General features: G+C 45.3%; 1 protein-coding gene across 4 annotated transcripts; it reads left to right on the top strand.

The window, feature by feature from the left end:
- The first annotated feature begins 195 nt into the window (after positions 1-195).
- On the top strand, positions 196-27,836 carry Tcp11l2 (t-complex 11 like 2). Of its 4 annotated transcripts, none has more exons than XM_048418809.3 (11): positions 196-337; positions 6,347-6,675; positions 8,894-9,029; positions 9,885-10,005; positions 11,180-11,400; positions 14,513-14,649; positions 18,819-19,000; positions 19,197-19,378; positions 21,600-21,772; positions 22,279-22,389; positions 27,002-27,836. In XM_048418809.3, exons 2-11 carry the CDS (start codon positions 6,525-6,527, stop codon positions 27,241-27,243), a joined length of 1,656 nt encoding a protein of 551 aa, XP_048274766.3. In that variant the 5' UTR covers positions 196-337; positions 6,347-6,524; the 3' UTR covers positions 27,244-27,836. The 4 variants fall into 4 exon arrangements, with proteins under 4 accessions (XP_048274766.3, XP_048274769.1, XP_048274768.3 ...); XM_048418812.3 differs by lacking the exon at positions 22,279-22,389 and adding an exon at positions 25,292-25,391 and having other exon boundaries at positions 197-337; positions 27,002-27,141; XM_048418810.3 differs by having other exon boundaries at positions 217-337; positions 6,515-6,675.
- The last annotated feature ends 164 nt before the right edge of the window (positions 27,837-28,000 follow it).

A 28,000-nucleotide genomic window follows, 5' to 3' on the forward strand; every position in this document is an offset into this window, starting at 1 on the left:
TCCAAACGGCTTTCAATCCGAGCCGTCCTCGGCCTTCACGATGGAAACCTGATGAAATATAATATTTTATAGACACACTCTGTGAGAGATCAGGCATCTCATCTAGAACTGCTCCGGATCCCCGAGTCGCGGGGCCGTCGTTACCCCTCCAGTTCCTTCACGGATGGTCTCGCCCAGAGAGCACCTCGGGACCCTTTAAATACCGCGTGGGGCTGAGGGAGAGGGCTCCAGAGTTGACGGCTGGTGAGTCTCTCCGTATATGTGTGTGTGAGAGGGGACACGAGCCCCGCGACCCCGGCCACCCAGCCTTCCTCGACTGTCTGCGCGGGATCCGGGGGTGCGTACCCATCCCAGGGGAGGGGCCGTGGGATCTGTGGGGACTGCCTCTCCTCAGGGCAGCGGGAGGGCTCCAAGGTCGGGGCATTTGCGCCCCCCGAGTCGGGGTCTGAAGTGGGGCCGCAGTGGCGGTGGTGCCCAGGCTGCGCCAGGTCCCCTGGGGCCGTGATGACAACCCTTTGGGTGCGTGCCAGCGACGGCGCTGAGGGCGCGAGACGCTCCGGGCACCCAGTGATGCCGTCCCCGCTGTCCCCAATCCCGGAGAGTGGGGCTGAGCCGCGGTGGAGCCCAGCCGGGCCGGACCTCGGCCTGTGTTTGGGGCTTGTTGCCGGGTTTCTCAGTCGCTGGGCTCTGCCCTGACAGTCCCCTCCCCCAAGCGTTTGTTTTGACAGGAAACGTGGTGCTGCTGGAGGGAGGGGCGAGCGGGGAACGTGGGCAAGCGGGCGGGACTCCGGAGACTTCCGTTGGACTTGACCGGCCAGGAGGCTAGCTCGGGTCACATCTGGGTCAGACCCTTGCTGTCTCGAGGATGGCTTTGTGCTCAGGGTGGCACCACAAAACATAGCAGCGAGATGTGTTGGCACGTGGCTGACACAGTTCCGTGTTTACGTTAGTAAGGGAGGCAGAGCTTCCTCTAAGCGAGCCATTTCGCAATGACATGATGTTTTCTTTTAAAATGCGTGTGTTAGACTGGGAATGTAGTTTTCTGGTAGAGCATTTTCCTGGCATATACAGAACTGTGGGTTCTGTACCCACCCCTAACCACAAGAAGCCCAAATCATGTGTTTTAAGGCAAAAAGCTAGTCAACAAAGCAGTGTTTGTTAAACTACCAGACAGGCAGAGGAGTGGAAATACTTAAGAGTGGTTTCCATGTGACTGAAGTGAAATCTACTCTTTCATCGTTGTTTTGGTACCGTAACGTGAGGAAATCAGGCAACTTGTCCTTGTTCCTAGTGAGCCCTCAGCACTTAGGGTGTCCCTTTCTACCTGCCTGCTCCTGCTGAGGTTCTTATGCTTGTTCGTGACTCCACCTCCAAAATAGCCCACTAAATGATAACCCCCTCCCCAGAGAGGCTCAAGGCCACTCCCAGAGGCTATTTAAACTGTCCCCCAGAGAACAAACTCACGGTTTTCTCACATTGAGAACGTTAGTATCTATTATCTTGGGCCTTTTCTAATTTGGTTTGATTTTGTCTGATTATTTGGATTATTGCATAGGCGGAGAGGCTTATTGGGCCTTAAAACCTTTTAACCTGAGCTGGGAGGCTCCCTGTCTACCTGCCTTTTCTTCCTGTCTCCATGGTTTCCATAACTTGCCCCACTTGCCGTGACCCAGGGCTGAAGACCCAGCCATCTGTACTGGCAGCTAAGATGAGGTTCCCTGGAGTGTGAAGGACCAATCAGGAATGGGAGGAGAATGCTTTCCAGGATGAAAAGTGCCCAGAAATCTTCCCTGATGCTGTAACACCGGAGCATCGGCACTGCCTTTTAGACAGTGGCTGCCTGGCTTGTTGGCTTTTGTCAAGCTCTCTGTTGGCTCTGATTTGAAGGGGAGCAGTATTGTTGCAGGGACTTTCCCTCAGTCCTATGGCTTTTGCTTTGCTCCAGGCTGGTGCTATAAGGTAGCATTTGGTAGAAGATGCAAATTTGCTAACATCTGCAATGTTTTTCTTCCATCAGAGCTCAGTCTTGCCCTTACTCCCCACAATGCCCCCCATCCTTTGGGTGACTTGTGCCTCATTTTGATATGGTCTTGAAGGAGGGAGGGTACCCACTAAATGTCTCTTGACATCATTTTTTTTCTACAATCTAGCCTGAACTGTGTGGGTTTCATTCTTCAGGGCCCTTCCCTGTTGGATAACCTGAACAGTTTACTTGAAGATGTTTTTGACTTGGCTCGCTATAAGCAGTTAGCCCTTTGGGTGATACCTGGCGTTTAGCAAGGGATTTTGCAGTGCATAAGGAATGGTGCTCTAATCAAGGGTTTTTATCACTGTAGTGGGGTGGTTGAATGATCTTTTGCAGTGATGTCCTTCATGGTACTGTGCTTGAACAGCCACCCCAGGGTAAGGTCATCTTGCTTCCACATGTGCAAGTGTCTGTGTGATGATAGACGGATCGATTTGGCAGGCCTGGAGTGGAAAGAATGAGCAGTACCCTGATTTCCTCCAGCCGCCCTGGAGCAGTAGGCTCTGGGGTTCCAGCCTGCTGCTGGCTTGAGCTGAGCCTCTGCATTGCTGTAAACCTCTGGGCTGTCTCTCTGACCCGCAAGTTCTCATTTTAAACAAGAGTTTCACCCACTCAAAACAGTTATGATGCAGATTTGAGAAAATCAATTAGAGAATTATTGAGATCATGATAAGCTTCTATAACTGTTGGTTCTAATTGTTACGTTTTAGTATTGATGAGTGTCCAGAGTGCAGTGGTACAATGTGCATGTTCTTTAAGCTTCTAGGCCCTGCTAGTCTTCGAACTGTGTTGAAATAGGCACTGGAAACTGGAGAAGGGACTACTTCCTTTCCTACATGCATTTTAAAAGTCATTTGGAAGGCAGAAATGCAGATGGCTAAACAACAGTGTTAAGTGACTGCTTAATGAGCAATGTGATCCAGGCAGGACAGATTGAAAACTCTAGTTGTTTTATGAATAGACACGGGGCCAAGTTTGTTCATGTATGCCTGCAGGCCAGAAGAGGGCACCAGATCTCATTATATATGCTTGTGAGCCAACTTGCGGTTGCTGAGAATTGAACTCAGGTCCTCTGGAAGAGCAGCCAGTGCTCTTAACCTCTGAGCCATCTCTCCAGCCCCATTAGACAACTTTCTAATTGTTCTTATTTCTTTAGCAAAATGCCCTTGGCCACTTTGGTTTTGTTCTAGAGATGTCTTTTCGTACTTCACATGTCCAAGAATATGAATTTGTAAAACCTTTCAATTGTGTTTTTCTTTTCTCTCACATCTTGTATGTGGTTAAAAGTAGCCACATCCATCCTTCAGTAGTTTGCTTGGAAACATCTTCCCTTAAATACCCTAGTCTATAACTCATACACACCTTCCATAAAGCCCTTAGACATAGGCAAAATATGCCAAATTCTTGCTACCATGTGACAGGGTTTTATTTACTCCTGTTTCTAATATTGCCCTTTATTTCCGTTTGAGACATCCTCAGAGTTGCCTTTACTGTCCCCATTTCTAATGTCCTATTTCATAACAAATGAAGTAATCTTAGAACATTTACGCTTCCCTGAAGCCTTAGCCGCCGTCTGAGTTTCCCCATAGTTGTTCTTCACGTTCCTTCACAGCAGTCTAAATGGTTTCTAGTCGCATCCTTCCCATTCTGCCTGGGAGTTGCTTTGGTGACCAGCGAGGTGGATCTAAGTTTGTCAGTATGAAAAGTTTTGTGCTTCTTTAAAACAAGCGACTTTATTATCATCAGTCTAAGAGAATATGAAATAGTTGAGGCAGTCTAGTTACTGTTGATGCTTTTTCAGTCTGGTTGGTTTGTCCCCAGCTGACTCGTGAAAACTCGAGGTGAAGGAAGCTGCACATTGGTGTGAAGGCACCCGCAGAAGACTTTTGACGCTGGAACAGGCCATTCAATTTGGGGTTTTATATTTCAGAAAAGCATATGAGTTCTGTGCTAGGGTCACTCCAACCATTTTTTTTTGTAGGGAAAGTGTAATTTTGTTATTCTGAGGTAAAAATAGTTTCCTGTTTTAATGAAAAGGCGATTTGACAAACAGAAGCATAGAATCCCCTGTATCCTGTTGTGTCTTTGTCAGACACTGTCCCTAGCACCCTTTCCTTATACCTAGGTGCAATCTCACTCCAGCTCCACAAGTTAGGCTTGTGGGGTTTACCTATATAGGAAATAGGCATTTTCTAAACCAAGTAATGAGTGCCTTGCTTCAAAGACAAGCTTCTGCTTGGATACATGAGTTGTAACATGAAGAAACTAACGAGTTCTAAAGAGTGTGATACTTTTCAATTTTCTGTTACAGCTGTGTGCTCAGATTCTGTCTCCAGTGACAGGCTGATGTAAAACTTAGTTGCCTACAATTAAACATGCTTGCTGTATGTTTGCTTTTTCAAAACATCTCATGATGTCTCATGGAACTCTGGTTCCATCTTAGCAATTTCTGACTGAAAGAATCTGTGTAATTAGCCCGCCTCCCTGCTGCTCCCACCCTCACAAGAAACCAGCTGTGGATGAAGTCACACAGTAAACTGGTGACAGGCTGGGTTCTAGCTCCTAACCTAGTGCTTCTTATTTTTCAAGTCTTGCACCTGACTTTCTTGCTCATATAACTAAAAAACCTACCAAATGTGCTGTCCAACTGGAATATAGAATAAAATGAACCCGGTCATAAATTCCCATGGACGAAAGCTTCTCTTCACTCTTACTTGGAAAAAATAGCCTGTTGGTGTAAGGCTGCTGCAGTAGAGGAAGAGCAAGAGCCAGCCTAAGAGTGACAAGATCTGGGGATCTGGATTGAAATAGAATAAGCTGGCATAGATGGTGACGCCTCTGCTCTAGGGCCTGCGCTTGGCAGCAGCGGGCATGCGAATGTGTGGGGCTGTCAGTTTACAGATGTCCTGGTTGAAGCCGTACCAAACAGGATTCAGTGGCAGTGATTTAGCTGACGCCGAAGATGTATCGTGAACTTGGTGCTAGTGAGGCGCTGTGTCTCCCTTACCAAGGAGATTCAGAAATAGTTCCCTGCATGAGAATAACTGCAGATGCTTTTTCTGTGAGGTGAGCATGTTGGAACCCTGCTTCACCGCCCCACTCTAGGTCCTTGAGACTGGGTCTCCCACTGCATCTGGAGCTAGGTTGGAGGACAGCAAGTCCCTCCCCACAGCCGTGGGATTACAGGTGCATGCAACTATGCCTAGGTTTTGAATGTGGGCTGTGGGGACTTGAATCCAGCACAAGCGAATGCTTGTACTCCCTGAACCATCATCTCCTTATTCCGATTCAATTCCTTCTGTGAAGGTGAAGGAGATGCTCCACAGACCTGCTGAGCAGAGTACCCTGAGCTGTGGTGGGGGATGAGGGAGGCTTCCCTGGGAACGGAGCATTTTCAAGCAATGCCAGCAACGGGGAGTGAAGTGTTGGCAGAGAATGACAGCAGCCCATTTTCTCCTGTCCCTAGGTATTTGGTAAGGTGTGTCAGGTGCATTGTAAATTGTTAAGTACAAACCAGATATTAGGTCTTGGTCTTCATGCTGTGACATGAAGATGGAGGAGAGACCTGGCAGTTCAGAAAGCCTCGTCCGTCTTTCCTTCCCTTGAGAGGCTCACAGAGGCACCTCGAGGTTGTTTGGACATCCTTTTATTTTTTTTTAAGTTGCATTCTTTAAATGTATCCTGTGTACATGTATAGGTATGTTCATGCTGCCAGCACTTGTGAAGGTCAGGGGGCAGTTTGTGGAAACTGGTTCTCTCCTGGCATGTGGGTTGCAGGGATTGAGCTCAGGTCATCGGGCTTGGCAGCAAGTGCCCTTACCCACCAAACCAGCTAAATGTATTTGATTTAAAACAAAGCAGTAAGAACAGTAACTCTATATGAGCGCTGTGCAAAGAAGCCTGAGATGCAGCTAATCCTCTTCAGTCTTTGCAAAGCCCTGGAAGTTCAGTCTTTGAGGTCAGTTTCCCCCATGGAGTCAGGCGGTTAAGTGACTTCCCCAGAACGGAACAAGGAGTCTGCTGAGGAGCCTCTCAGAGCCTTCCACACCAACCCAGGGGAGCTCATCCGTGCTCTGTGTGGGTTTTAAGAGGGTCTGTCATCACTTAAACCTGCTCCATGTTTGCACTGGATTTGGCCTTGAAACCCCTGTTGTGGAAGGAAGTCTTGATGATCTTGCAACAGTCTTGGTCAGGGTGCTGGGGTAAAGAAATTTCTTGGACTTTTCTCCCTATGCTGTCACACCTCTGGGCATTATATTACCTATGCTGGAAAAAGCATGTTGGAAGCCATATTGATTTAGGGTCTCTCTGTCTGTGCAGGTTCTCTCTCTTGCGCACCCCCACACCCTCCCCCCCATCTCTCTCTCTCTGTCCCTGTCTGTCTCTGTATCTCTCTCTGTCTCTGCCTCTCTTTCTCTGTCTCTCTCCCTCCCTCCCTCCCTCCCTCCCTCTCTCTCTCTTCCACTTTTCTCCCCCTCCATCCCCAAGGTGATACAAGATGCCTCTGAATGATGAGAAGCAGTGTGTGAACGAGCAGAGTGATGTAGAGTCTTCCCCGTTCTCTGAAAGCATGGCTTCGCTCAGTGACTTTGAGTGTTCCAGGCAGAGCTTCACCAGCGATTTCTCCAGCAAATCCAGTTCTCCTGACTGTGAGTAACAGGGAGCAAAGAGGTGGGGGTGGGGTGGGGTGGGGTGGGGTGGTGGTGCTGGTATTGCATGGTGGCTTTGAAAACTCACAAATGTGAGCAAATCACACTCTATCCTCCTTTCTCGATGCACCAGAACAGTTGTCAGAGGCACTGGAGCAATCCTTGTGTGTTCTTAGGGATAAGTTTGTAGCCTGCCCATTTTATTGTGAGCCTTGTCTCTAACCTGTTTGGTTTGAGCAGATGTCTAAAACCCTTACCCCCAACCCTGTCTGCTTGTCTCCCAAATGGTGGCAACACCCCTTCTTGAGATTATCTTGTGCAGATTATGATGAAGTCAAATTAGTCTTTTCTTTTTCACATTGAAGGAAATTTGCCTTTCCGGAAGGGTAGACAGGAAGTGAAATGATCTAAGGAGGGTTTCCCTGCTGATTTCAAACACTGTTGTGCAAATTCCCCCAGACCAGCCCACGGGAAGACTTTCTACTCTGCTGGTTGTCAGAGACCCACAGCTGTCACTAGGAAGACAGCGTCCCTTTGTTTTTGTCTGTGGACACGGGGTGTGTCAACTGGGGCTTTTTCCCCCCTTCCTCTTACCTTCCACAAGATTTCACTCTGTAGTTCAGGCTGGCTTTGAACTTGTGACTGTTTCCTCCGCAGCCTCAAGGGCTACAGTTGTGGTATGAACCACTACTTGGCTTTGCCTTTTGTTTTTTTAAATTTTGACTTATCATTTTGTCTAGAAAGTACATAATCTCTTAAACTAGCAAAGCTAAAGTAGGAAAAAAAACAACAGATGGTCAATAAGATCAGATGTTCACTCCAAAAGAACGTTTTGTTTATTTAAATTTTTATATTTCCCATTTTAAAACTTGGAAAATCTATAGTCTAGAGAAAAGACATGACAGGCAGCTGCCAGCACTTTGCCAGACCATCATCCTTCTCGCTGATGTGGCCTCACCCTTGGCATTGTAACCAGAATACATACGTGCTCATGACAGACTGCTTCCTAAGCACTGTCCTCATGACCACCTACCGTGTCATAAAGTAAATAGGCATTTATCCGTATATATTGATTTGTCATTGGACAGTCATTTTCCATCTTGTTTTGCTCTTTTATAAATGGGGTTTTATGAGCATCCTGATGCACTGAGACTTCCTGAATATCACTGGACCACAGATGTTTTTAAGGGAGAATCTTGAGGTAGAGAATACACAGCAGCCATGCACTTCTGCATCTTTTTCTCGTCCTTGACACCATGTCCAGCGTCTCTACATCTGATATCATGGTACCCAGGCATTCTGAAGAAAGATTTTGTCGATTCCTAGGCATCATCTTTCTTTCTCATCCTCCTCCCCCTAAGTACTTTCTCTCTCAGCCTCCTCCAAAACAACAAATAGGAACAAGTTTTGCCCATTTGTGCCTTTTTTGAAGTCATGGTTTTTAATTAACCAAAGCTGAGATTTTCCGGCAGTGATTTTGTAAACTTCAAATATTAGAACAATTTTTTAGTATAATATCTAGAAATAACTCTAATTCTTTACTGTTTTCCTACTGAGTAGATAATCCAACCTCTCAAATTTATTTTGTTACGTTTTAATTATATATTGAGTTCCTCCTATGTTCTTTACTTGCTCAGCAGTGATGGTGGCACACACCTCCAATTCCAGCACTTGGGAGGCAGAGGCAGGTGGATCTGAGCTCAAGGCCAGCCTGGTTTATAGAGTTCCAGGACAGCCAGGGCTACACAGAGAAATCCTGTCTTGAAGAAACCAAAAAGAAAAGAGGTTAAATTGTCTTAACACCTCAAAGAGAGCCTGTTAAGGGGGTAATACATGTATCAGTGAACTCAAATGAACTAACACTGAACTGCTATACAGTTAGAAAGGATACAACCTTATCAGTCTGTTGTTTAATACATGTAAACACATATGTGAATAAACATGGAAAAGAAACTGATTTAAGTTTTTAAACATTATAATAGGCCTATATTAAGGAGTTTGTGTTAGGAACATTGAAAATTTATTATAAATATGGAAGCTGAAGCTACAGAAGGAGTGCTTAAATATTTGAAACCTTCGCCAAGCCCACCTTTCGTTAGTGTGTGTTCTCTAACTTATAAAGCCACGATATTTACGAGAACCAGCCTGCCTTGACACTGGGGGACATTGGATGCCAGCTTCTCTCCTACTGTATCAGCTGACTTGGTTTTTCTCTCAGCAACAAGTCCTCCCAGCGGCATCATGTTTGACGACGTGATGGCTGCGGCCAAGAGCTTATCAGACATGACTCTCGCTCACGAAATAGCTGTCAATGAGAACTTCCAGTTGAAGCAAAATGCCCTCCCTGAGAACAGGTAACCTGGAAGTCTGTGCGCGTGTATAAGTGATGCTAAAGATTGTCTGTCTCTGTCTCGTGTGTGTGTGTGCGCACGTGCATGTGCGTGTGATTAAATGTCGGAAAGGGTTCTGTGGGCATGCGTTGACTTAGGGGATCGAGTGAGGTTGTGCTCTCTTGTGAGCTCTTCCTGGGAAGTCTCCTGTTTGAGTAGCTATTCCTGGCTGGCGTTAAATGGGACATCTGAGTGGAAGGTGGCAGCCATTCAAAGGCATGTCTCCTTGGGACCAACTGTTTGTCCCTCGCCATGAAAGTTCAGCTCTTGAAGAAAGAGCAGTCTGTTATCTTATCCCTAAAATACAGATCTGTATAGAAGAGTATCTGCTAAGTCATGATATGACGTTATTGAAAGATATGCTAAGCAAACATTTTAGAGTTTAGGGGAAAACAACATGAATCTCTGAATGAAAAAATGTATTGTTCATATTGAGTATTTTTTTAATATTTATTTTTATTTGTGTGTGTGTCTGTCTGTCTGTCTGAGTATATGTGTACATAGAAGCCTCAAGAGGATATTTGATTCCTACAAAATCAAAGGTGTTTGTGGGACAGCTGGCTTGTTAAGAGGGTTCTGAGATCTGACTTCCTGTCCTTATGATTGCACAAGTCTTACCCACTAGACATTACTCCAGCCCTGTGTTTTTATTGTGTGAAAACAATACTCAAGCTTTAAACAAGGAAAGTATGCTAAAAGATTAATCATGGGCATAAGGGTAAGATAGGTTATGGATTTTTTAAAATTAATTTTCTAGGAAATCTATAGTGAACGTACATCTTTCAATGCTTATTTTAAATAGTCCATTTTTTTTTCTAGCCTTCCTGGTCAAGTGAAGCGTGTTGTTCACCAGGCCTTCTGGGATGTCGTGAAAGCAGATCTCAATGCTGAGCCTCCCCAGTATGAATATGCCATCAGACTGTTTGAAGAAATCAGAGAGGCAAGTTGATGTGGTCCCATTAATGCCTTAACCCACTGGGGTCGGCGTGATGGAGACTGTGGATGGACGGCTTATAAACAGTAGAGATTCTTCACAGGCTAGAGGCTGGGAAGTCTGGGAGCAAGGCACCAGATTTGCTGCCTGGTGAAGGCCCATTTCATAGGAGAATCCTTCTTTCTTTATCCTCACATGGCAGAAGGGGACAAAGGAGTCCTTTAGGGTCCCTTCCATGAAGGCATCAATCCCATTCGTGAGGACTACACATTCATGACCTAATTACCTGTCAGGATTGGGTTTCAGTGTATGAATAGGGATGGGGTGCTGATACACTGTATGTATATGATGGGGGTGCTAATACACTGTAGCGGTTGGTTTCCTCTCCCCAAGACTGCTTGGCATCTTTGTATCACCCCTCACTTTGAAGGACTAAGTGCTGTTGGGGGCCAGGTGATTCTTTCATAACTTCTTATAGTTGGGTGGAATCCAGGGAAATAGTCGCAGACAGCTCAGGACCGATCTTTGAACACACAACAAGACCGTGGAGTTAGACGTGGGTTAGTAGTGGGCTCACCCTCTGAAATGTCAGCCTCTTGAGTGTTTGCGGTGTAGTTCCAGGAACTAAATGGGATGATGGCAGTTCTTCCCGGTGGCATGCACAAGTTTGCCATGCACTGCAGTATTATTTTATGTACACAGTCCTCTTGCCCACCCAGGTGCACACAGCTTTGAGGGCAGAGGGACCTGAATCGAGACTGTCAGGCTCAGAGCTTTTGCTCCCCAGCCATCACAGTGCTTGGGAACATGGAGCCCACCACACCACGAGCCCTCAGTTAACCATTTGTGTGCAAAGAATTCTTCATGGATGTCACAGGGGTTTTTCATCTACTCTTGAGTGTTTTTGGAGCCATGATATGCAACCTGTTCTTCCTTCCCCTCGTTGGAGGCTTTTTGAAATGTTCAGGTTCTGATTCTTGTCATCTGTTTTCATCCTGAAGTGTCAGTCATTCACCACAGTGGTGGCCTGTGATTCAGCAGAGCGCTTTCTTCTCAAGGTTGAGACACTGAGTGTCCCTGATAAACTTCCTAGGCCCCATCTGCAGGGACATTGTGGTGTGAACGGAAGGATTCGCACATTCGTCTCTAACAGTGCTGCTGACCCTTCTCTCCGGTGCAGATTCTCCTCTCTTTTCTCGCTCCTGGTGCAAACAGCCTTCACAACCAGATTTGCGAGGTGCTGGACGTTGACCTCATTAGACAGCAGGCTGAGCACAATGCTGTTGACATTCAAGGTTTGGCCAACTATGTCATCAACACCATGGGAAAGATGTGTGCTCCTGTGAGAGATGAAGATATCAGAGAGTTGAAGGCTACTACCGACATCGTGGAGATGCTGAGGTTAGCCCTTCTACTGTACACATTTTCCTACACCCTCTTCACATTCTTTCAGAAGAGACCTGGGAACATGGACAGACTAGATCACCAGCCTTCCAAGGGCATTTGTGACACTGGAGAGGGTGGGTGAGGGGAACGGGACAGACAGGGAGCTGGCCAATCCTTGACAGAGTGTGTAAAATTTTCTAGCAAGGTTCTTAGTCTGCCTTGAGTGGGCCCTGAGGATACAGTAATAAAAACAGAAGAGAGAAACAGACCTTGAACCATGCAGTGCTGGTTGCTCTTGGTGCTGTTGAAGGAGGGTAGAGGGCTGCAGAGCTTCCAGCAGGGGCTCTGTGCAGTCAGGGCTAGAGGAAGCCGTCAGCTGCTACTGAACTCACAGTGATTTTGTCAATAAACAGTTGTTTTGTATGGTGTCTGACTCGAGGATTATTGGTCAGGCAGCTCTTCACGTCCTTTTGGGGACCCAAGCTCCTCTTGTCCTTGGTTGTTCATTGCCTACAGCTACAAGTGTCAAGTGACTGTGGTACATCAATCAGTGTGTTAACTCAGCACCAATGGGGCATATACCCTTGACTTTGATTAGCCACACAGTCTCACCAGATTGGAGATGTTGCCATAGCCTCAAATCTGCCAGACATTGGTAGTCAGCCATCCAGCTCTTCTACAGCTTCTCCAAGGATGTGAGGTTCACATTAATGTGTGAACATCTTTTCTGTCTCTGTAGACAATAGCTTCCTCATATTCCCAAAGGATGTACTGTGAGCCACTATTGCCATTGAGGGGAACTATTTTCTTTTATGAATACAAGTCATACTGAGAAATGAATTTTATGTTAGTTTTAGAAAACAAGGAGATAGAAACTGATCTATATATAGAAAGTAATTTCATTTGTGGCCTGTAACAAGTTGACGGTTTCTCAAGGCGACACTTCACTTACCTGTAAAATGGGCATTATATGTCTTTAGAATTGTCCTGAGTTCTGGAAGATTGTAGAAGCTCTTCTTCTAGTTATAGTGTTATTGGTGTATGATGTCAACTCTCCAGTGTTTATTTTGGTCGTGGGTACCTAGTGGATACCACTTTTCTTTGATCCACTGAGTTTACTTAGAGTTGCTTGCATGAGCATGGCTAACTCTGAGTGGCTACAACCACTGAAGAGAAATGTCACCCCTTTCCCAGCCACCATAACTGCTAGTAGCTGTGAGGCAGGGGTGGGACTTTATGGCTACCTCCTTTATCTATGACGGAATATCAAAGGGCCCAGTCTTGTGCTGTTCAGCCACTGTAGAAGGGGACATTTATCTCTAGGTGAGGTTGAGAGCAGCATTAATCTGTGAGTATAAACATAAGTATTTAGAAGGCAGCCTGACAATGTGAGTTTATGTAAACAACAGTAGTCGGTTCCCTCTGTGGCCTATAGCCTCCTAAGTCATAGGGTTTGGTTTAGCTTACTGCGTTAAGTGTGTATTCCATAAATCCTTAAAATCCTTAAATTCCTTAAATTTGTCATTGGTTACCCTACAAATAGCCACGCCACTGCTGCCCAGAAGGTCCGTATTGTCTACAGCATTCACACAGCTAGATACAACCACTAATGAGTGTTCTCCCCCAGCAGCCTAGACAGCGCCGGCTGACACCGCTGCAACACAGACACATAGCTCAGAAGCCAAGCTGGGCTCCCCACAGAGAAGACCTGGAGATTGTCCTCCTAGGTCTTCGGCACTTCACTCAGGAGAATGTTCTCCAGTTCCATGCATTTTCTTGTATGTTTCATAGTTCTAGTTTTTAAAATTTGAATAAAATTCCATAGTATAAATCAGTGTTTCTCAACCTGTGGGTCACACCCCTTTTGGGTGGGTGTCAAATAACCCTTTCACAAGGGTTGTTGTTGTTGTTGTTTTGGTTTTTTGCTTGCTTGTTTTTTTGAGACAGGGTTTCTCAGTAACTATGGAGCCGGTCCTCAAACTCAGAGATCCGCCTGCCTCTGCTCCTGAGTGCACCAACACCACCCAGCCACAGGATTTTTTTCCCCTAATTCTGTTTTTAAGACCAACAAAAAACACAGAATTACATTATGATTCTTTGTTTTTGATGATGTTTCTCTGTGTAGCTCTGACTGTCCTGGAACTCACTCTGTAGACTAGGCTGGTCTCGAATTCAGAGATTGTCCAGCCTCTGTCTCCCGAGTGCTGGGATTAAAGATGTGCACCACCACCACACACCTAATTCTTTTGGTTGTTGTTGTTTGTTTGTTTTTTCAAGACAGGGTTTCTTTATAGCTTTGGTGCTTGTCCTGGAAGCCCACCCAATTCTTAACAGTAGCAAAATTATAGTTATGAAGTAGCAAAGAAAATAATTTTAAAGTTGGGGGTCACCTGTACATGAGGAACTCTATTGGAGGGTCAACACATTGGGAAGTTTTAGATCACTGCTATAAGTGGACTATATTTTCATCCACCCGTCGGTGATAGATATCTAGGCTGGTTCCATTTCCTGGGTGTTATGCAAAGACAGTGATGAACACAATTGCTTCCTGAACTTCTGTATTCATTATCTCACTACTGTTCCTAACACACTTCCAAGGGGATGTTCTCTTCTTTTGGTCGTGAAACACTAAGGCACAGAGACACTAAGTGCGCTTGATTATAGAGCTGGTCAGCTGAAAAGCTGAACCTGAGCAGGACTGCTCAGCCTGAAGAACAGCTCTTCCCTCACCGCCTCACCGCCTCACCCCCTCACCCCCTCACCCCCTCACCCCCTCACCCCCTCACCCCCTCACCGCCTCACCGCCTCACCGCCCTGGCCTTTTATTTCCTTGGACGTTTCCCTCTTTCCTTGTAGCAGTTCAGGCTCCGTAAAATTGCAGCAGGCTGTGGTGAATGAGCTGGGATCATTACACATGCTGCCACAGTGGGTGATTGTGCAGTGTGTGGAGGAGACATATAGGATCCACATGTATAACCCTCCTTGAAAAATGACCCTGGCGAATGACTGTTGACATTCTCAGCACCGTTTCCAGGAGGGTTATCTTATCCAGCCTGCGACACATGGGTGGTCGTCTGTTTCAATTTCACTTCCTAACCATTTCTCATTTCAATTCTGAAATTTCTAGGCAAATATTCCGTGTCTTGGACCTCATGAGAATGGACATGACGAATTTTGTCATTAGGACAGTTAGACCTCACATCCAGAATCATTTGGTGGAATATGAGAGAAACAAATTCCAGGAAATTTTAGAAGGAACTCCAAGTATGTATAATACATTGTGTGCTCATGTCAAAATTGGGTCAAAATATGATATCGTAACTCTTGCCTGTTTGAGTTGTGTTAATGTTAAAACATGTTTTAAGCCTCTTAAAAGTTGGCATCACAGACTGCTAGTTGTGGTTTGTGTGTGTGCTGGAAGCTGTGCCACACATCTTACTTTCCCACCGACGTACTCGGAAAGGTTTACTGAGAATCTGCTGTGCCCTGTTGGGAAGGTGCTATGGTATGACGATAGACAGAGCAGAATGAAGTTGTAGTCTCCAGGGAGCTGATATTCTCCTAGGCATAGCAAACAAGCATAGTCTGTCACATGTATCATTAGGGAGCAGACGGTAGTGAGGGCAGACGGCATTTGTAGAAGGAGGAGGCAAGGCTTCTTTAGTAACCTTTGAACAGAGTCTGCTGAGAACTATGGGTGGGGCATGCCCAGGTGTAGGGAAAAGGGATTTGCAAGAACAGAGACCCAGAGGCAGAGCTGGCTTTGATGTTTGACTCCTACAAGGCAGATGTGACTGAGGGAAAGTTGGCAAGGGAAGGAGGGAAGGGCGATGGGCTGAGAGGGAAAGAAGGCAGATTGGGTCAGATTGAAAGCATTCCAGTTTTAATGAGGAGCCCTGGTGAGTCTCCTGCTAGGAAGCAGCATGTGATTTTGACTTTTAAAACGTGGTTCCTGCACGTGAGCAAAGAGGACACGGAGCTCTCAATCGCATGCCCAGTGCTTCTCAGACGAGAATGGTGGGGGCTTGTCCAGCTAGTAGAGATAGAGGAAGTGAGGTCGGGCTCTGAGCATGATGTGAGGTGGAGAATGCCTGGTGAAGGCTGGATGAGGAGGCATTGAGGATGACTCAGTAAGACATCTGGATGAAGCACTGGGTTAGTAGTGGGATGGGGAATCTTGGGAAAGAAAAGTGAGTTTTAGGTACATGAAGATATAGTTTGACATTAGTGTAGAGGGTTCGATGTTGGGAACCGTGGATACACAGTGGGGTTCATCAGCATATAATATATATATTATACTATATACAGCTATAAAAGTAGATAACTGGGAAAGGGACTTAGCACATTCTAACCAATTTTCTTATTGTAGTAATATTACAAGTATATGAATTTTCTTATAGTAATATTACAAGTATATGAAGTTGCCTCCCACTTTGTAAATGAAGAAATTGAAGCACAGAGAGGTTAAATCATTTGCTTCTATAACACAGCTTATAAAGTATGGAACTGGACTCACCCAGAAGGACTCACAAGTCCGTGCACTTATCTTTTTACATGGGATAAGATGGCTTACATGGGATTACATGGGAGTAAGCGTGGCTGCCAAGGGGTCTGGCCTGGGATGGTTTAGCACTTAGAGGTGATGTAAGGAGGATCAACAACGGAGACTATGGGAATAGCGTAGTATGCCAGCCAGGAGTGTATCCTACAGTGTAACAGGGGAGGCTGAGTGGATGCAACAGGACCTTTGAACTAGTCAAGAGAGATGAAGGTTGAGACTTGACTCCTGGATCTGACTAGTGAGGATTATTGATAACTTTGATGGGTTTGTGACTGGAGAGGGGGCAGAGAACAATTGAGTAGCTACTACCGCCATCAACCAAGTGCCCAGTGAGCAGGTCCTGTCACCCTTTACTCTTCCAGTGGAGAGCTGGAAGTGCCATGGCAGCCAGCAGGTGGCTCTGGTGATGGGGATTTTATTACTGTGATCTAAGGATGTTGGGTAGCCTAGCTTCCCTCTGGTCCACCCCTGACAGCCTAAGCTTCTCCATCACAATGATAGCACATAGCATTATGTAAACAGGGCACAGCGGATGCTGATTTTAAATGGGCCTTTACACACTGGAACACATCCAGGGAGCACATAGATCATGGGAGCCACTTGAGGAATAGTCATAAATGTAGGCATGCTCTGCTTGGTAACGAGCTCATAATACCATATTCCCCTTTGATAGCAACTTAGAGACCTTTTTAAGGTCTGTAGGGCAAATCAAAACCTTTACAAGGCAGCTGGGTGGTGGTGGCACGTGCCTTTAATCCCAGCACTCGGGAGGCAGAGGCAGGGGGATCTCTGGGTTTGAGGTCAGCCTGGTCTACAGAGCAAGTTCTAGGTCAGCCAGGACTACACAGAGAAACCCTGTCCCCCCAAAAAACAAAACAAAAAAGAAAAAAAATGGCATGTGTTCTCAGGCAGAAAACATCTGGGTATCCACTTGGAACCTTGCTTGTCCTGGAACAAGACTGTGACTCTCATTGGGGCACATTGCAGAGGGTTCTATGCATCAGGTGGTGGATGGGACTAGATAATCACTATAGACTCTTTAATAATAAAAGTTCTGTGATTTCAAGGACTCTATTTTAGCTCCAATGGGAAAGGGATTGGGGGAGAAGTTCTTCAGTCTGAAGCCTGAACTTGACTGTGTTCTCAGCATCAGCCTCCTGAGACTCAGAAGTAGGATCCTGTGTACCCGTGTGTGTGAACATACTTGTTCAGATGCAGTCGTGCCTTCAATCCAGACAGCTGCAATCTTAGACAAATTCCTTAATAGTTGACTCTAACTTTATTTATCTGAAATTATTTGCTTCTTAAAATTTAGGTGACTTATTTTTCACCTCAGGTTGACTTGGCTCTTTTCCACCGATTTAAGAATACAGCAAAGCCAGCTATGCTTAGAGTTCATATTTGCTCAGCTAGAAAAATCAAGAATGCAGGAAGCCGAGTATATGTCAGCTGTTAATTATATCCCAAGTCACTCTGCCAGAACTTGGTCTCTGCCCTAATATCAAAATAAGAGTCTCACAAAAAACAAAACAAAACAAAACAAAACAAGAAAACCAAACCACTAGGGACTGGGCGTTGATGGCATACACATTTAATTCTAGCACTCAGGAGGCAGAGGCAGGACTTCTGTGATCTACAGAGAGAGTTCCAGGACAGTCAGGGTTACACAGATAAACCCTGTCTTGAAAAACAAAATAAAACACAAAACCAAAAAAGATTCTCGCATGCAGTATTAACATAGGACACAAGTCTTACTGGAGTATATATATGATTTGTGTATGTATTACATGTGCATATTCATGTGCACGTGCCTTAGCAGAGACATGATGGTTAGAGCAAAACTTGCAGGATTCAGTTCTCTCCTTCTACCATGTGGATCCCAGGGATGGAACTTCCGTCATAAGGCTTGCAGTAGATGACTTTACCTGCTGTATGCTATTTTTATATGTTTATGACTGCTTTGTATCTTAGGATATGGCACAACCATTCATTCGGTTGCCCTAGATAGGGTATGGGAGTAATCCTATAAGCCTTTCAAACTTTTTGCATTTAAGTGGTCCTCAAGACCCGTGGACACTACCCCTAAAAATAGTATTTCTGCTTTCCCATGATTCCTGTCTATTTCCAGTGCCCATGTCCATCCATGCCCTTGACTGGACTCCAGCAGTCTGCTGTCCTCGTGTTTACGCGGCCTCCCTCTCAGTGATCTTCTAACACATCTGTCTGATTACATCAGTTCCCTGTTGAAGGAGTTATACAGAGAGCCCTCATTCCCATAGTCACGTTTGTAACCTGAATCTAAGAATGAAAATTGTTCAGGAATATGGGAACATAATCATGCACGTGGATCTTGGCAAAAATACAGCTCTAATCACTCAAATAGGTTTAGCACCCCGGAGGAGTTAATGCATTGAGTCCAAACTCAAGGTCGTCTGTGAGCAAGTGGGGCAAGCTGGTTTCCAGCTGCCAAAGCAGTGCCATTAGGAATTGTTCTTTCTACTCTAGCTCCGTAAGGCCCAGCAATACATATGTGATGTGCCATATGCTGCCTTTGGAAGGTCTTTGTGTGGGTGTTTGTTCTCCTTCCTAGCATGCCAGGTAGTCTTTGCTTCTCTCTGCCGTGGGGTGTTGTCACTGGGCAGGTCTTTCTCATGAGCATCCTTGAATCACCCCTGTTCTCTCCTGCTCCTCTCGCATTCACTGTTAGAAGCAGAGGTTACTTATAGGTCTGTCTCTCCATATGGACTTAGGGGCCTGGCTGTATATTTTCATTCATGCCTGGGACCTGTGTGAACCTGTCATGTGGAATATGTAAGCAAAAGGACTGATCTGCTAAAGAATAACCTTTTTATTATTTTATTTTTGCCTTTAGATGCCCTCAGTCAAACTACGGAATGGCTGAAAGAGTCTATAGATGAAGAATTCCTTTCTGAGACTGCCGTGACTCCTGGAACTGAACAGAGTCCCCCGCCAAGCCTAAGTCCTCTGTTGGTGCTAAATAATTGTTACTTGAAACTACTTCAGTGGGATTACCAGACGAAGGTCTTGCCAGAGGTGAGTGGCTCGCTCCTGCACAGGTATCGGGTGTTCAGTCCCTGAGTTGTGACTCTGAATCAGAGAGCCCGTCTGTGTCGCACATGGTGTGGTAACTAAAGTCAGACAAAAATGAGGACGTAGACATGATGCTGCGTATTTCACACTTTCATGGCATTGTGCTTCCCTCTCTGTTCTCACACGTTAAATATGCTAGACACTCGTGACAGATGGAACGCGACTTCAGGAACTGACAGAAAAGCTGAATCAACTGAAAATGATTGCCTGCTTGTCCCTAATTACCAACAACATGGTGGGTGCTGTTACAGAAGGCCTGCCCGAGCTTGCCAACAGGTTGAAAAGGATTTCAGCTGTTCTACTCGAAGGCATGAATAAAGAGTAAGTTCTTTATGTGTGTGTCTGTTCCCTCACACAGAAAGGCTCCACACGTATCTCCCCAAGCAGGCAATAACCTTGGTCATGAGGATGCAGCAGGCCCTGCTGGCTTCCAAGCTTCTCAGAAGTTCTAGGTGTGCTTTCCCAGGAAGGCAGACCATGTTCCACACGTGCCAGGATAAGTGTCGTGTTCCTCTTCCAGTCACAAGTGCACAAGTGCACAAGTGCGTGTGTCTGCAACCCTGGGGGCTGTACAGGCGAACAGAGAAATGGGTTCTGGGTGCTTGCTGGCCAGCCAGCCTCCAGACTAGCTAGCTCCAGGTGAAGTGAGAGACCCTGTCTCCGAAAGTAAAGTGGAGAGCCATGGAGGGAGACACCTGAAGTTGACCTCTGGCCTTGACATGAGCACACGTGACAGAGTATACTCTCCCACTCCACATGTACATAAGAAGGATAATAATAATTTTTTTCTACTTTGGAACTGTGAAAATAAAAGGACATTCCTATGAGAGTCTTTGCCTAGGTATCTGGCACACAGCATATACTCAGTGAATGTTAGTTATTTATAACTGCTTAGGTGTTCAGTCGTCCTCCTTATGGCTTTATTTCTGCTCACCGGTTGTTTCATATATTAGAAACATTCCTTTATAGGAAATGAACACGTTCACTGCTCATGTACTCACCTTATAGATGGAGTAACAGCATCTGTAATATAAAACAAGTAGATGACCTCACGTTACAGCTAGGCCCAGATGTCATTTGCATATGGTTTGGTGATATGTCACAAAATGGGCAAGGTTTTGCTTTTATTGTGAATAAGAAGTGACTTACATTAAAATTTAATTTTTCCTTTATAAGAACTTAGTGACTAGGGGCTGGAGAGATGGCTCAGAAGTTAAGAGCATTGCCTGCTCTTCCGAAGGTCCTGAGTTCAATTCCCAGCAACCACATGGTGGCTCACAACCGTCTGTAATGGGGTCTCCTCTTCTGGCGATGCAGGCATGCACACAGACAGAATATTGCATACATAATAAATAAATAAATATTAAAAAAGAACTTAGTGACTAAAAGCAGGAGAAAGCTACAGCACTGCCCTATAGTGTTCTAAACATCAGAAGGAAAAGATTCTACCCAAACAACCTGCCCTTGGCTTACAGAGCCCGGAGGGTCGGCAGCAGATCCAGCTAAGGCGGAGCAGTGGTGGTAACACCCGCTTTCATGCTTGTCTCACTCAGCGCCTCTGTTCACTTGCCTTTCTGCTCAGGGCCAAGTCCCGTGGAAGAGCCTGGTTTGAACCACAGTCTTTACCACATCAGACTTAAGGCCTAATTCAGTCCACTATGCTACCTCCTATCACCAGGCCGCCTCTCATTCTTTAGTTCATAGTTTTCACAGATAAGAACCCTTTCCATATAATGAGATATCATTTTCAATTATTCTTTAGTAGTGCAGATCTAAAAACACCCTTACTAATTCCTTCTTTCCTTCTTGATTAAATAACCTCCTTAATTACTGTTTAATGTCTAGACTGTGTATTTGGGATTGTTAGTTACTAACTGCCTTTGGTCATGATCAATCTAGAATGTCAGTTAATTTGGCCTCTCAATATCTCTGATTTTGACTAGTGTTATAGATTTTCTGCTATAGTTGCAGAAAAATTATGTTTCTCTACTCAACTTTATAAGCTCTTTAAAAATATCTGTGAGATGGTTAAAAGCACTTGGCTTCTCTTTTAGATGACTTGGGTTTAGCATCGACATGGAAGCTTACAACTGTCTGCAACTCCAGTTCCAGAGGCTCTGATGACCTCTGCTGGCCTCCACACGCACTAGGCACACATATGGTGCACATATGTGTACATAGGTGAAACACTCACATATGTAAGATAAGTCTTTCAAAATGTGAACTAATGAGTCCACTCCTACCAGTGGCTTTAAGAAGCAAATGGATATTTTCTGTCCCCTTGGCTAACCCTGTGGAAACGGGTTTTACAAGCACCTTTGCTTTCCTGTCAGACACGGTGCACAGGTGCATGGTTCTCAGACTTGATGTACAGTGTGAGAGCACCGGTGGCTGGGAGAGGCGCTGCTGTCTGTCCGTTCTAACAAAGCAGCTTCTGTCGCTGTGAGAGAGAATTGGCGAGCACCTGCAGCAGCGCATTTGAAAACAAAACGAAAAGATGCCTGAAGACCTGACCTGATGCTCTTCGCTCTGTGTTTTCTAGGACCTTTAACTTGAAGGAAGCCCTGGATTCTATTGGTGCTCAGACTTGTGCTGAAGTTAATAAGGCCCTGGAAGAGAGAGGCTCACCCACTTTAAATGCTGAGGTTCAAGCTAATCTCATTGGTCAATTTTCGAGCCTCGAAAAGAAGGACAATCCTGTCTGCACCTTGATGGGTGAGTCCTCTTTATTTTTAAGCCAGTTTCTGCTTCGGTTTGAATCTGCTTTAACTTGCTGCACCGGACGAGGTTTAAGTGTCTAGTCATATATTCGTATTACTACATTATTACATATTAGTACACAGTACTAAACACAGTTCATCATTGAAAGCAGCAAGGGTGGGAACTCACACAGGGCAGAAACCCAGAGGCAGGGGCTGATGCGGAGGCCGTGGAGGAGTGCTCTTACTGGTTTGCTTACCTGGCTTGCTCAACTTGCATATTTTTAGACCTCAGGACCACTAGCACAGGGGTGGCCCCACCCACAACAGTCTAGGCCCTCTTTCATTGATCACTAATTAAGAAAATGCTCAGCAGGCTTGCCTCCAGCCTGATTTTTAGAAGCATTTTCTCAATTGAGGCTCCCTCCTTTCTGATAACTTTACTAAGCTGACATAAACTAGTCAACATAGATACTTAGCTATAAATATATAAAGTATAAAGAAAAATTGATGTTTTCATAGGCCTTGCTTCTCTGTTCAGAGCCTATCATAACTACCCAGCCAGTGGCCTTTATGTAGACAGCATGGTGATGTGGACATCCTGGGAGAATGTGCGGCTCAAACCTGCTCTTGGCACGTTCACAGAGTAAGGCCAATGGTTCTGCTATGAGCAAACCTGAGAGAATTGAGGTCTCCTGAGAGGCATCACAGATGGGCTAACATTGTGTTTGCTGATCAAGCAGACAACTTCTCAGTGTCAGGCTGGGCTGAAGAGTTGGCAGTATGGAGCATGTACCAGGACTCCTGCAGCTGAGAGGGTCAGGGATGGGGCTGGCTGTTTTGGTTTTCTGCTCCATCGCTCCATTCTCAGCACTGCCCCTGTGTACTGGATGCCTATAGGCTAAGGTGGCTTACTCTGCCATCATCCTTCCATGGTGAAGCATAGACAGAGACTGCACTTTTGTGTCCCAGCCGCCCAGACCCAAATAATCACACAGAAACTATATCAATTCCAACACTGTTTGGTCTATAGTTCATGCATATTTCTAACTAGCTCTTATAACCATTATATCTTATATCTATTAATCTGTGTATCACCATGAGGCTGTGGCCTATTGGTCAAGTTCCGGCGTCCTTCTCCTTCGGCAAATACATGACATCTCCTTGACTCTGCCCTCTCTCTATCTTTTCCAGCCTGGCTATATTCTGCCCTTCCATAGGCCAAAGCAGCTTATTTATTAACCAATGGTAATAAAACACATTCACAGCTTGCAGAGGGGAATCCCACATCACCACACAAGAGTTAGAAGTCTTACCCCTCTGTTATCTAACAGTGACCCAGCATGGTGTCCTGTTGGCTGTAAGCAGCCTAACTGTAGATCAGGTTTTGTCTTTGAATTGGTCTTGGTGATGAGAGGCAAAGGAACTTGAAATGTGTGCTCACTTTTGGGACAGCCTGCTGAACTCGAGCATCAGTGAGTAGGGGAGATAATTTCTGTTCCCTTACACAAGCAGGGTGTCACCATAAAGAGGACAAAGGCAGGTGTTTATAAAATGTGTTCAGTTATGCAGCTGCTGAAAACATAACACAGAAGAAGGAAGAGAGTATATCCCAGGATTAACCTGTACTTGCTTTCCAAGTACAATGTTGGGCCCTAACAGTGTGACATTTTATTACGGATTCAGGGGCTCTGCAATAATTTTTCTTACTCTTATTCCTGGGAACATAGGCTACCAGAAGTTCAGGCTGCAAAGGCTACTTAGGTGGTCCAAGGCTTCACCTTGATCCCAGAAAGGACCAGTGCCAGGTTACAGCACTGTGGGTGGCAGCAGAGGCTGCTACCAGGACGGGACAGTTGATGGTGGTAACCGGCACAGCCCCCTGTCACAGCTGGTGATCTGCCTCTGCCCCCGATCTCCAGAGGAGCAGCTGTGCTCGGAGAGATCGTGCTCCCGGGGAAACAAACACGTGTGGCTGGCTCCCCACTAGCATGCAGACCTTATGAGCACAGGTCTCACTGCCTGCTGCACGTAGTACAGCACTGAACGTACAGATGGCGCTTTATACCTACTGTAAAGTGCCCATGTCTAAGTAACTAACAGGGTAGAGTTGGGATTCTTACCTTGCCCATCTGGCTGCAGGGTTCATATCCCTAATTGTATCTGGGCAGAGCTGGAGCCCTGAGCTCACAGTATGTCTGTGCCCTGGATATAAAGTGGGAAGTGGGGCGGGGGCAAGAGATGCCTCTTAAAATCTGGTAAAGCAGCTTTGTTTCCCAGCTCTCCCCAGGGTAGCTTTGCCTGTTGTTCTGCACATTGAAGGTATTTAAATCTTATTCAAAGTATCGTTTCCTTAGCTGCTCAAGTGACAATCTTAAGTGCCTCTCTTTTAACTCTGAAAGACAAGAATAGGTCTTTGGCAGGGACTCCGTTTCACTGCTTCAAACTGAACAAATGCTTCTGTATTCTTGGCTTAAAAACATGAATTGTCCAAAGAGGAGGCAGAACTACTTGTTGATATAATAATCATTTTGAAAGGAATTATTTTTGGCTTTCTTGTGACAAAGTGTTTGGATTGTATCTGTGATGAAGTTAGGCCCAGTCTAAGGGAAAGTTCACTGAGTTTTTGCATGATAAGAAACCAGCATAAATTAAATATTTAGATCTTGGCATATAGGAAATGCTCTGCAGTGCTGGTCACGGGCCCTCCCTGTGCGTGGCACTCATGCTCTGCAGTGCTGGCCACAGCCCTCCCTGTGTGTCATGCCCACATTCCACAGTGCTGGCCACGGGTCCTCCCTGTGCGTGGCGCCCATGCTCTGCAGTGCTGATCACGGGCCCTCCCTGTGTGTCACACCCACATTCCGCAGTGCTGGCCACGGGCCTTCTCTGTGTGTCACGCTCACATTCTGCAGTGCTGGCCACGGACCCTCCCCGTGCGTGGCACCCATGCTCTGTAGTACTAGCCATAGGCCCTCCCTGTGCGTGACAACCATGCTCTGCAGTGCTGACCACGGGCCCTCCCTGTGTGTCACGCCCACATTCTGCAGTGCTGGCCACGGGCCCTCCCTGTGCGTGGCACCCATGCTCTGCCACCCTGTGTTTCAGTTGATGTGAGTCTGTTTGCCAAGGACATTACACCTCTCACTATGCCATAACCCTTTGAAAAGGTAGTTAGAAATGGAATTTTCTCTCAAATCAAAACTTTCCCCAACATATAAAAAAAGGTAAATATTATCTATGGATTACATGTATATATGCATGCCCATAGTCATTTACTTTTCTGAGAGTTGATTTTTTTTTCAAATGCCTAAGTGATACATGAATAATTTCTCCTTGTTGGAATATACAGGTGAGAATTATTTTGTCTCTGCTTGCCTTCTCCAGGCTTCAATTGTTTTCAGTTTGGTATTTATAAACTGTTTTCATCCCATTTTAATTCAGCTAGGATTTGTCAGGCAGGAATATAATATGTCAGGCAGGAGGGGAAGCCTCTACTTCCCCATATCTTCAAAGAGCTCACTCCTTAAGATAGGAGGAAGACAGACACACTGGTGTGACCTGGTGGAAGTCTGCGACAGATGGTCAGAGAGAACACAGAAGTTACTTTCGATCCAGCATTGAAGGAGATCTGGGTGAGAGGGAACGGGCGGGACAGGAGTTTTCTAAGACGTGGATGTTGGAAATTTTCAGGTTCCAGGGTCAGTTTGGGCTAAAGTATAATTTGTGGGAAACAGTGTTTGAAAGTAAGAGTTTGGATTAATGTCAAAAGCCAGGCATATTGACTCATACCTGTAAATCCCACCACTTGGAATGTGGCAGCCAGAGGATCCATAGTTCAGACACATAGTATGTTTGAGGCCACCCCAGGCTTTATGACCTGTCTCCAAAGGTGGAAAAAAGTCTGATTTCATGTTGTAACTGCCTGTCCTCAATGGGCGGTGTTATTAGCAAACATTCTTAGGTGTGAGGGTTTGATTTCCAAAGCTGGAGAGAGTCCTTGGGGCTGCACATTGGTGGTCGATCTGGTCCGTATTACTGTCTGATGTGACTGTAGCCAAATCTCTGCCTGCATTTGCCTGCATTTGTATCTGGTGGTCACCGAGAGAGGCAAGGAAGGTGACTAATGCAGTGCTGTGGAGCAGCCTTCCACAGCCTCCTGGGCAGAGGGCAGGGTAATAAGTACTAGGCCAGGGTGCTTTGCACAGCACCGTTTGAACTATACCGGAGCAATAGGCATGGGCTTTGCTGTCTCTGGGAAACCTAGGTGTGTGGATCAACTTCCTCTGTGTTGTGTTGAAATCCCAGGTATGCTCAGTTTCTAGATTTTTTTCTTATAGAACCAAAAATTTGAATTTCAGAGTGAAATCCCTTATTTTAAAATGCTTCTATAAAAACAAAACAAAGCCCCAAACACATATTATGCTTTCTGAGTTGATAGTGCCAGCTTCAGTTATGGTGGTGGATGTTGGTCATTGACTTTCGTAAAAAAAAAAAAAAAAAAAAAAAAAAAAAAAAAAAAAATTCTACCACAGAGTCAGGCAGTGGTGGCTCATACCTTTAATCCCAGCACTTGGGAGGCAGAGGCCAGCCTGGTCTACAGTGTGAATTCCAGGACAGGCTCCAAAGCTACAGAGAAACCCTGTCTAGAAAAACCAAGAAAAAAAATTCTACCTCACAAAAGCACTTACTTTTTTTTTTTGATCAACCATTTCTCGCTATATATAGGTCATCCCAAAACTCTGTAGACTGAGTTTTATTTACTTATTTCTCACAAGACTGTAGGTCAACTGAGTAGTTCTTTGGCTTTGTCCAACTCATTCATGTTTCTGTGGCTTAAGTTGGTAGCACTGTTGATCTCGGCTGGACTCTTATGAGAAGCTTGAGAAGTGGCTCCTCTAGAATGCTCTCCCGTAGATCTGGGAGAGTTGGCTTTCTCTCTTCCAGTCTTGCCCAGCAGTTTCAGCCTTACTCACATGGCTGATGGTAGGCAGAGTGGAATCAGTCATGCATCTTGAGGCTTAGGCATGCATCTGGCATCCTGGCATTTCTATAACATTGTGCATTTGCGAAAACGGGTGACAAAGCCAGTTCAGACAGAGGAATGAAGAAATACTCTGCATCCTTAATGGAGGAACTGTCGTACCACTTGAGTACAGGCAGGGGTAAATGGGAGTCTTACTGTTATTATTAAAGGTTATGTGCTTTAATAATGGAACAGGTAAAGATACCATTTTTCCTTTAGATAAACGGATCCAGGTGTACATGAAAAGCCTGCTCTGCCTTTCAAGCGCTCATAAAAGCCTGCCTCCTGTGCCACTGGGCCTTGATGTCATTCAGCAGGAGCTGGAAGTGCTTGGCTGTCAATACACAAATATCGTGAATCTCAACAAACAGGTGTATGGACCAATTTATGCAAATATATTCCGAAAGCTGCTCTTGAGAGATGAAGCTGTGGGGAAGATGGCTTCACTCCCAACCAAGTGATGTGAAGCTGGTGCTGGAGAAGAGATGGAAGAGCACTTGGCACGCTGTCCTCACTCATTTCTACCAGCGGCACTCACTCAGTGCTGTCCCCAGAGCAGTGTTGGACGGAACCTGTGTAGTCTGGTAATGTCGGCATCGTGGAAGGGCCACATATCCATAGACTCTTTTGTGTATCATTTCCAAGTTAAGGCAGACAGGTTTAATGAAGAAAAGTAATTTGTAATGACTTATATCACCTATATAATACTGGCGTTTTCTTATACATTTATACTGAGTATTTCTATGTGGCTCGTTCATCCAACCTAAAAGGAGTTGTTTTTGTTTATATACTTGATTATACTGCAGTTGCCTGCAGAAATACAATGTGCAAACATTTAAAAAATACATTGAAAATGAAGGGCATTCTGCTTTATTTTTTTCTGTTAAGTGGCAAAATAAATTTGTGTCTCGAGTCTGGATTTAGCCAAGTCCATTTATTAGGATTTTAATCATAGCTCCTGGTGTGTTTATCTACTTTTCACTTAAATGTTCGTTTCTACTTTTGAGGCTTTCGTAACGTGGATGTTCTTAATAAAACTTTATTAAGCAGCTGACATGTTCCTCTTTCCATTCTTTTACTGCTGAAACATGTATTGCTCATGCTAATTATATCTTAAAATGCTAAAAATGATTTCAGGACAATCAGTGCCTGTTTTCTAACTTCCCTTGGGCTCTCAGAATGGAATACTGAGCATTTGTTTCTTTTTCTTGCTTTTTT

The sequence above is a fragment of the Myodes glareolus genome, chromosome 26 (genome assembly GCF_982192425.1).
Source record: "Myodes glareolus chromosome 26, mMyoGla1.1, whole genome shotgun sequence".
In the NCBI taxonomy this organism is placed as follows: domain Eukaryota; kingdom Metazoa; phylum Chordata; class Mammalia; order Rodentia; family Cricetidae; genus Myodes; species Myodes glareolus.